The sequence below is a fragment of the Salvelinus sp. IW2-2015 genome, linkage group LG28 (genome assembly GCF_002910315.2).
Source record: "Salvelinus sp. IW2-2015 linkage group LG28, ASM291031v2, whole genome shotgun sequence".
Classification (NCBI taxonomy): Eukaryota; Metazoa; Chordata; class Actinopteri; order Salmoniformes; family Salmonidae; genus Salvelinus; species Salvelinus sp. IW2-2015.
Window position 1 is genome coordinate 11,699,576 of NC_036868.1, and position 9,967 is coordinate 11,709,542.

A 9,967-nucleotide genomic window follows, 5' to 3' on the forward strand; every position below is an offset into this window, starting at 1 on the left:
CTGATTGGCAGGCCAGTGATTCACGCTCATTAGTGGATCTCAGTCATTAATGAGGCCTGCCAGAGTTCTGCTGCAGTTACCCCGGAGTCGTCTTTATCACCATGTCAACCGCTAACTTCCACAGTCCCTTCCACCGGGTATTGTGGCTCCTCCAGACTCTCTGCCCCTGAATGCTAATGACTAAACTCAGTTGAGGGCATATGAGTGGAAAGATTTTGTCCCCAATTCCAAAAGGCAAGGGCAGATAGTCATCCTGGAGTAGATCGTGTGTGGAGAGGGAGAGGGGAGAATAGGAGAGAGGGGGGAAGAGAGGGAGAGAAGGGAATATGGAGAGGGGGTAGAAGAAAGAGGAGAGCGGGGGGAAGAGGGAGAGGAGAGGGGGGAAAAGAAGGAGAGAGGAGAAAGGGGGGAAGCGATAGAGAGGGGGGAAGAGATGTAGAGGAGAAGAGGGGGTCCAATGGGGTTGGGGCTGTCTGATTCCCATCCGCTCCACCCCCATCTCCCCTACAGAGTGGTTTGGTCTAGCGAGGCATTTCCGAGCTTTTCATTTTCTCCAGCAAGGTCATGCGTTAACCTCTCTCACAATACAGCTATATAAGGGGCTGGGGAGCACGTGAAGAGAAGTGCAGCATTACAGCTGGGAAAACTAGGGCCTCTTTGATCCAGAGAGCTTTATCTCAGTAACATGAGAAACAGATAGGTGTCTCAGAGAAATAATATCAGAACAACTTACAAATGCAGAGTAAATAGTTGTGCCATATTTTATTTGTAAAAAATAAACAAGCTGTTCATTGAAAAAAAAACATCTTTCTCAKGAATGCCCTCACTTTCTGTGCAACAGTTTCACTTAGAACTAATTTGCTTTGTACTGCAAGCAAGGCAATTCTGTTTAGAGTTTATTCAATAACTGCCAGATATTTTCAAAGCAATAAACAGACAATGTGCATAGGAGTTAGTTATTTCCCTTTGATTATAGCATTTCACAGAGAGAAAGTTTGTCAAAATATCAGGCCTTTTGCAATTATATAATCATCAACATTTCAAACATTTCATATTTCGACCTCAGAGTTGCTTCAAAATTGTCAAAGACCCCAGCCACCCCAGTCATAGACTGTTCTCTCTACTACTGCATGGCAAGCGGTACCGGAGTGCCAAGTCTAGGACAAAAAGGCTTCTCAACTGTTTTTACCCCCAAGCCATAAGACTCCCGAACAGGTAATCAAATGGCTACCCGGACTATTTGCATTGTGTGCCCCCCCCCCCCCCCCCCCAACCAACAACCCTTCTTTTTACACTGCTGCTACTCTCTGTTTATCATATATGCATAGTCAYTAYAACTATACATACATTCATGTACATACTACCTCAATTGGGCCGACCAACCAGTGCTCCCGCACATTGGCTAAGCGGGCTATCTGCTTTGTGTCCTGCTACCCACCAACCCCTCTTTTACGCTACTGCTACTCTCTGTTCATCATATATGCATAATCACTTTAACCATATCAACATGTACATACTACTTCAATCAGCCTGACTAACCGGTGTCTGTATGTAGCCTCGCTATTTTTATAGCCTCGCTACTGTATATAGCCTGTCTTTTTACTGTTGTTTTATTTCTTTACTTACCTATTGTTCACCTAACACCTTTTTTGAACTATTGGTTGGAGCCTGTAAGTAAGCATTTCACTCTAAGGTCTACACCTGTTGTATTCGGCGCATGTGACAAAATAATCTTTGATTTGATTTGTAATTATTCAATTGAAAGTATTACAAAAAATACATTTATATTTCATGGTCATGTGCAAACATAAGAAATATATCTACATGTATAAAATCCCTGAATTTTCAGATTAACTCACAAAAAAAAGAAGATAATTGTTTTAATGTCCCTTTTCAATACATTTGGAATAGGAGGCATGGTCCAAGGACTGCACCGCACAGACCTGAGTCAGCTTGCAGGCCCCATCACACACAATGGTATCATCATAGCTCACCATAAAATGGCTAAAATACTTCTGAAATGCTTTGCTTTGCTGCATTTCAAAACTCAAGACAAGTTTAAACAGGCTGTGTGGTTGAATGTCCTTTAATCCAAACGCTTCAGTCATTACGTATTCAAGTTTCCAGTCAGATCTTTTTTCTTGGTTGGCTTCGGTGAGATTCAAGTAGTACTGCCAAATATCCTTCAGAGRGAGAAAGACTATTTCAAAACCATGAAAAGCCATGTAAAACCCCCACTCTGAGAAAGTACCTTGAYTAGAAGTAGTGATGTGTGRCAGCACCATTAATMWTGAAGGAACATCATTGCTGTGGGTCTAGGGGCTGGTTAAGCTGTTGAGAGCTAACTTACCTAAATGACGTTGACCTGAATGGTCACCATTTGAATAAGTTTAGTCAAGATGTTTCTGACTCTTATTTTCCGCCTGGCCTTTTCTTAACAGATTACCCCAGAAAGTAGAGCTACTAGAGATTTAAGGGCTATGCCCTCCCCAATGTTGACTGTGGAGCTTACTGCAGTGCTAACATGTTCCAGTTCCCGTCTAAGGGGGATGCTGAAATCACCTGTAAGCTACTCTGAGCTCTATGCTGTATAAGCGAGAATCACATGGAGATTTCTGTACTTTGATAAACCAAGACAGGGACAGATCAGTGCAGACCTTAATGATAAGAGGGAAAGTGAAAATGCAGAACTGAAATCAGCCTCTGCATGGGAATGATTAAATAGTTCTGGCTACCTACATCCCCTTGAGAGAGTTAATAAGGTTAGACATGAGGATGATAATACATTATATCAATGGATATTTCCAAACATGTTCAAATGAAAGGGGCCTGTCCAAAACCACTGGATAATGGTGGTTGTACTTACCAGCAGCCTGTAGTCCTGTGGGTCATAGTGGTACATGCGGAAGGCTGGGTTGTTGGAGTACGGCTCTTCTGCACTCTTGATTGGAGTAACAGCCGGTGTGACAAACAGGGAATTAATCGGTTCCCCTTCAAAGCAAACAAATGAGGATGAGTTGGGTAAATAAATAAATGGCTGAAAGCATTCCTTCCTCAGTTCCTCCTCCATTGAGTTAACCTAGTTAGACAAACATGCATTTTTCGTGGCCGTGGGGATTCTAACCAACACTGGCAGTCATTGTAACACTGAACCCATAGGAGATGAAAGGTGGATTTGGATTGTCTGAGTAACTTCAGGCGGTGTTGAACATGATCTAAATGCGTCATTATATCTGGAAAGGTACAAAAGATTACTCAGTGTATGATGCCTCGTTCACACCCTGATGTGTTTGCCTGGCTACCAATCCACATCGCTCCAGCCAAACACCACCCCATTAACATTTCTTCTCTAGAATGATTCTAAATTTGTTCTCCYCCTTGACGACTTCTCGAATGYGAACACATTCAAGCCGATCTGATTGGTCCCAGAAACCGATGGGTTGGGCCCAGGGCTGTAGCCAGGGTCCGAGTTATACTGAGGTCGAAAATGCTATAGAGAACAGCAAAAACAAGTTAAAATGACCCCAGCCATTAACCCATTAGAGGGTTGTAGCTTMATTCTGTAGCTGTAGCTTCATTCACCTCAGTCAATCTACAAACACATAGCCTAGAAGCTATACAATTAGCCGCTACACATTAACTCAGAACCAGGATTAAAACCTAGCATTTAAAACGTACAGAGGGATCTGTAAGCAGAAAAAATATTTTATTAACAAAAAGGTATACAAATCCATGTGTAACTTTTTTGTTGTTGTAGTTTTACAGCCAATTTCCTGAAATTCTACACATTTTGCCATGTGGTAGGGAGAAGTTTTAAAAGCTAATTTCCTGCAATTCTACAAATTTGGCCATGATTTATGCCATGTTAATATGATATCTGAGTGAGTGTGACTATTAAAATCAATGGGGACCCCCCTGGAGGCAAGGTAATTGGAGGTAATTCGGCCATGWATACTACAAAATAAGATAGCTGGCTAGACTAATTTAACAAATCTAAAAATGTTTGACTGATATGGGCTAAGTGAGTGAMTGTCAATGAGTGACACAACAAGGGGAAAACTGCTGATGCACAACCAGGTTTCGAAATTGCACCTTGTGAATTCCACTATTTTAACTTTCAACAGTGTTTATTTTGATTGGTTAGAGACGATCCAATCGCTGATAACTTGTTTTGTACAATGTCCCTCAATTTGATGTCAGCAGAAAGGACTYCTACGATGGCAGTCTCAGACTGAATGCATGTTGTGATAGAGCAGTGGAATTAAATTCAGTATGAGTCGTCAGGCAAATGATATGTAGGATGGAGATGTAATAATTTGATCTCAGATAAAAATCATGTTCAAACCTCATCCTGACCCACCCAGTCAGTTATCCCTTGATGACAGTAACACAGAGCTTTGACACTAGCCAGTGACTCACCTTGTTGGTCCTGCAAGACCATTATGCTGTCTCTGTGAGTGTGGCCATAGAAATGCCCTGAGATGATGTCACTGTAGTCGCGAAAGATCTTCACAAGTCTCTCATTGTAGGCTTCTCTGACGGCGGTGGTGTTCCTGGCAAAGGGCAAGTAACCAACTGGAACATGAGCAATTACAATGACCTACAGAGGGACGACAGGAGGAACAGCATGTTAAGGCACCAGAAAATAAAAATATTGCTTTTAAAAAGATATAATCAGTCTTCCATGTTATTTGCTGTATATTATCCTGTCTTCCATATAAGGGTGCTTAGGAGCCATGCAGGACTATTCAGAAGCCATCCTCACCTGGATAGACAGAGAGATATTCCTTCTACAGAGTAATGTAGCGATGACCTATTTACCTTCTCCATGCTCTGAGCAGATGCTTCCAGGGTGTCCTGCAGCCACCGGAACTGTCCAGCCGGGTCACTCATATTCACTGTCACTTTATTTGGGCTATAGTATAGGATAGTGTTCAGGCTTATCAGTCGCAGCTTGGGCTGCACCATCTGAGAGTAAAATCCACCTTCACAAAAGACATCAAATTCAGGGTCAAGTAAGGTTATTGTGTGTTGTATCAAGGTATTGTGAGTTCTGCAAGGGTTATCAATATSTAAATGTTTATGTAGATTAAAAACAATGCAAAAAGCAAATGCATAGTAATACCAGGCACCAAGAGGCCTGATCAGCAGACCTAACACTAGTTCCCATGTTCTAAACACAAGCAGCTTACCTTCTCTGAGAGTTACAAGGGCTTCTGGCTTTAACCAAGGCTCCCACAGTTTGGCTGCAGCCTGGTAAATATCATTAGTGGACGTCGGAAGTTGATCCTGAAAAGAATGACCACTGTGTCATGGAAATAGAGTAGGCATATTGACCGACAAAAATGAAACAAAMATTTTTATGAGAGAAAATGACAAACTGCTGCTGCTCATCTTTCATTTATGCTAAAAACTCCTTTATTTCAAGAAAACATTCATCTTTCAGATGTACAGACTCAATCTCTGGTTTGACCCAGAGTCTACCACAATCAGCATTGGGCCAGATGACTATACATCACAGGTCTTCTCCACCCCATCACATCCCCATTAGTGGAATACTGTAGATAAAATACCTGTGGCCAGTAGTCATGATTCCCAAGGGCGGGGTACACTAGCATGTCTGGAAAGAACTCCCTGATGGTTTGAGTCATGTTGCTGATGACTTGGATTACCACGTCTGTGGACAGCTCCCCTGCAGGGACATGTGGAGGGCTGTCTCTGGGGGGAGAGAAATAAGCCCATTCTAATAAGTTATTAGAGCCCAGGACAGCATTAATAAAATAAAACAAAGATGTGCTCATGTATTACCCCTAAATCCCTGTAATCCAGGGGTTGGCTTTTTTAAAACACATTTTAATATAGGTGCAGTGGCAGGGGCCTTTCACCAAAGCATATTAATTCTGCTTAACACACATTATACATGCCAATAAAATGTCAGGCTTAACTGATTAACTGGAGATTTATGAGTTGAAATGACAAAGCACCATACACATGCAGTACATAACCCTTCATGTGATGTATGATTCATATTTTCAGGCATTAGCTTAGCATTTACTTCATGTTTAATAGTCTTCAGTATGCATTGCTCTTCACTCTATTCATACTGTATGCACACCTATCTGATGCTGAGTCGTCCGTCCCCCCACTGGTTGCACGTCGGCATAATGACTTTATAGCACTTTATTTTCATATCAGCAGAAAGTCTTGTATGGATGATTYATGGTTTATTTGGCTGAATGTGCAAATTACTTTTTTTATTTTGGATAGCGACGCACACAGCTTAAAGCTGATTCAAGACCAGTGTCGTAATGCAAGGTCCAAGCATATTTTACACATTTTCCATGAGGCTGAGAGAAAATCGTGCTGTTTTAGAGCTCATTTCCTGCTATTCTACACATTTTGCCATGAGGCTGAGATTTTGGCTTATCATGGCTTATGATGTGTTCATATTCTATCGTGGGCCCGCCTTACGTATACTGCGGCAGTGTGTGCTACACCAATGTTCCAGCTGAATGACTATACAATGGCTGCCCAATACAAGTCCTGGAGGGACAAAACACTTCTGGTTTTTGTTTCTACCTGGTAGTTAATTGCACTCCCATGGTGTCCCTGATTAGAARGAGAGGCCGTCCAGGACCAGAATTGGGCAACCCTGCTATACAGACATTGATTACGTTTCACTTAACTCCAAACAGATCACTGATTTGTTGCTTATGTTACAACAATTCCATCTGTGACAAGATCATTTTTAGTTATCCAATGAAAGGAAAGAGGAAGCAATGTACTATTTTTTTTAACCCTCTCAAACTGTACTTCTCCAATGTTGTTGTATGTGAAACAGGGATACAAATCCGCAGGCACACTACATATTGCTCTTCATAACATATTAAGCTACAAACCCTGTCCAGATCATAAACTCTGGCTGTGGGGCCACTTGTTTCATGTGCTGAAAGGCTGACAGGATGAGCTGGTAGGGAGAGTCACACATGAAATCTCCAAACAGACCAGGGTTCGAGGCTGGGACACCCTTAGAGGAGAAACACACTTTGGTGTGGTCATCAGTCACATGGTACGTGGGGTCCAAATGCAGGTCAGAGATGTGCCAGAATCTCCCTGAAATTGAAATATTATTGGGCATGTTATATCAATCTACTTTATAACATGTAGGGGATGATGTAAATCATGCTAGTCACATCAAATGACCAGGACGTATTAACTCTAGGTAACTCTATTTTTTTCCCAGAAAATAAATGTAATTTTAGTAGGTTGGGTTATAAAACTTTTCTGAAGTAAAACCTGGTTTAAACGTTAAACACAGAATACAATGGCATATAATACAACACAAACACAAACAGCAAACACCAGCATTCGCTTTCATTTTCTAAGCAAAATGATTTTGACAACTCAACATAATTCATGRGTGCAATCAACGCTATAAACAACGTACCTATGCTTGGCAGGTAAATGCTATTTACAGGTGAAAGAGGCGCCGCGTAAATCAGCAGCACGTTGGACAGCAGCCCAMCTAGAAGATTGGACACGACGCCCATATTGTCACATTAAACAAAATAACAGCGAGAGAAATTGCAGTTGTTTGGTTATATCATTGACGTTTTCTCAACTGATACAAACAGGAAGTACGGCGCTCATGTGACTGCTTTGTCCAGGTCTGAAACGAACAGTACGGTCACGTGATAAATTCCAAAGCGAGTCAAGAGAGCACATGGGGGAATTCTGACCCGAGTTAAACGCGCGTAAATGGAACGTAATTCCCTTTTTATGCACTTCTCTCTACTCATATTCTGACCTTGAATTTTAACATGAGAATAGCATGCCATTCACCTGCTATTCGATGCGGGTGGAGATCAAAGAAATGAAGGTGTAGTGGAGGTGTGTCTACAGATATTCTGTATTCTGACTTGATTTATTTCTATCATAATTCCACTATCTTTATGTGAGATKAAACGTTCAATAAGGTCTAGCAACCTGTTGGTTGCAAGTGGAACAATATCTTTCTTTTTTCCAATGAAATAACACCATTATCCATGCACTGTAATTTACAAATTGAGAAGAGCTATTGATAGAGCTAGGTAAATGAGTAAACCTTTGGATAAGGGTATTGTAAMTATAAATTACAATTGTTTTAGATACATTTTACCTTGTGATCACTGAAGACAAATGTGAAACCAGAAAAAATGGCAGCAAACTGAAGAATATCAACAGTCWATCYCCTTAGTGTTAGTTTCCTTRTATTTTGCATCATTACWTTACATCGTTGGTTTGCCTKTCTTTCCTCTGTGTGGTTGTTTCTGAGGATCCAAATCAAATTTAATTTGTCACATGCTCCGAATACAACAGGTGTATGCTTGGCTGGGGAGGGGTCTTTGGCCTGGTTTGCTAACTACCTCTCTCAAAGAGTGAAGTGTATAAAGTCAGAACATCTGTTGTCTCAGCCACTGCCTGTCACCAAGGGTGTACAACAAAGCTCGATCCTAGGCCCCACGCTCTTCTCAGTTTACATCAACAACATAGCTCAGGCAGTAGGAAGCTCTCTCCCCCATTTATATGCGGATGATACAGCCTTGTACTCCGCTGGCCCCTCCCCAGATTTTGTGTTAAATGCTCAACAACAAAGCTTTCTTAGTGTCCGACAAGCTATCTCTGCCCCTTAACCTTGTTCTGAACACCTCCAAAACAAAGGTCATGTCGTTTGGTAAGAATAATGCCGCTTTCCCCACTGGTGTGATTACTTCCTCTGAGGGTTTAGAGGTCTTGTATGAGGTCACCTCATACAAGTACTTGGGAGTATGGCTAGACGGTGCACTGTCCTCTCAGCACATTTCAAATCTGTAGSTTAAATTTAAATCTAGACTTTATTTCCTCTATCATAATCGCTCCTCTTTCACCCCAGCTACCAAACTAACCCTGATTTATATGACCATTCTACCCATGCTAGATTACGGAGATGTAATTTATAGATCGGCAGGTAAGGGTGCTCGAGCGGCTAGATGTTCTTTACCAGTCGGCCATCAGATTTGCCACCAATGCTCCTTATAGGACACACCATTGCACTCTATACTCTTCTGTAAACTGGTCATCTCTGTATACCCATCGCAAGACCCACTGGTTAATGCTTATTTATAAAACCCTCTTAGGCCTCACTGCCCCCTATCTGAGWTATCTACTGCAGCCCTCATCCTCCACATTMAACACCCACTCTGCCAGTCACATTCTGTTAAAGGTCCMCAAAGCACACACATCYCTGTTCGCTGYAGCTAGYGACTGGAACGAGCTGCAACAAATACTCAAACTGGACAGTTGAGTGAGTCAGAAGCAGGTGACATTTTTTWATAAAACAACAAAACAAAGAACACAACCCTAACATAAGGCAGACCGCYGATACACAAGAACAATACCAACTGGTGAGTGAACATGGGAGAGTGACATATAAAGGGGAGGAAATTATGAAAATAATGGAGTCCAGATGTGAATCATAAAGATTAACAGGTGCGCGTAATGATGAGTGCCAGGTGTGCGTAATGATGAATCCCAGGACCGGTGGTTAGTACTCTGGCTACGTTGTACGCCGGAGGGGAGGAGCAGGAGCAGACTTGACAGTACCCTGTTTTGTGTTGCCACCATGTTGTGCTTCTTCCATGTTGTATTGCTACCATATTGTTGTGATGTTGTGTTGCTACCATGCTCTTTATGTAGTGTTGTGTTGTCTCTTGTCGTGATGTGTGTTTTGTCCTATATTTTTATTGAATWAATTTTTATTTTTAATCCCAGCCTCCTGTCCCCGCAGGAGGCCTTTTGCCTTTTGGTAGGCCGTCATTGAAAATAAGAATTTGTTCTTAACTGACTTGCCTAGTTAAATAAAGATTAAATAAASATTTTAAAAAACTATAAGGGCACAAGGCGAGACCCAAATGCAGACACAGGAGGCAGATGGCTAGAGTCTGTTGTT

General features: G+C 41.8%; 1 protein-coding gene across 2 annotated transcripts; it reads right to left on the reverse strand.

Annotated features, from left to right (window-relative positions):
- Positions 1 to 1,863: 1,863 nt before the first annotated feature.
- On the reverse strand, positions 1,864 to 7,644 carry smpdl3a (sphingomyelin phosphodiesterase acid like 3A). 2 transcript variants are annotated; one of them, XM_023974246.2, is made up of 8 exons: positions 7,448 to 7,644; positions 6,900 to 7,113; positions 5,574 to 5,718; positions 5,193 to 5,289; positions 4,822 to 4,985; positions 4,420 to 4,600; positions 2,867 to 2,991; positions 1,864 to 2,183 (listed from the first exon to the last, which is right to left on the reverse strand). In XM_023974246.2, exons 1-8 carry the CDS (start codon positions 7,548 to 7,550, stop codon positions 1,881 to 1,883), a joined length of 1,332 nt encoding a protein of 443 aa, XP_023830014.1. In that variant the 5' UTR covers positions 7,551 to 7,644; the 3' UTR covers positions 1,864 to 1,880. The 2 variants fall into 2 exon arrangements, with proteins under 2 accessions (XP_023830014.1, XP_023830015.1); XM_023974247.2 differs by having other exon boundaries at positions 5,574 to 5,712; positions 7,448 to 7,638.
- Positions 7,645 to 9,967: the final 2,323 nt, after the last annotated feature.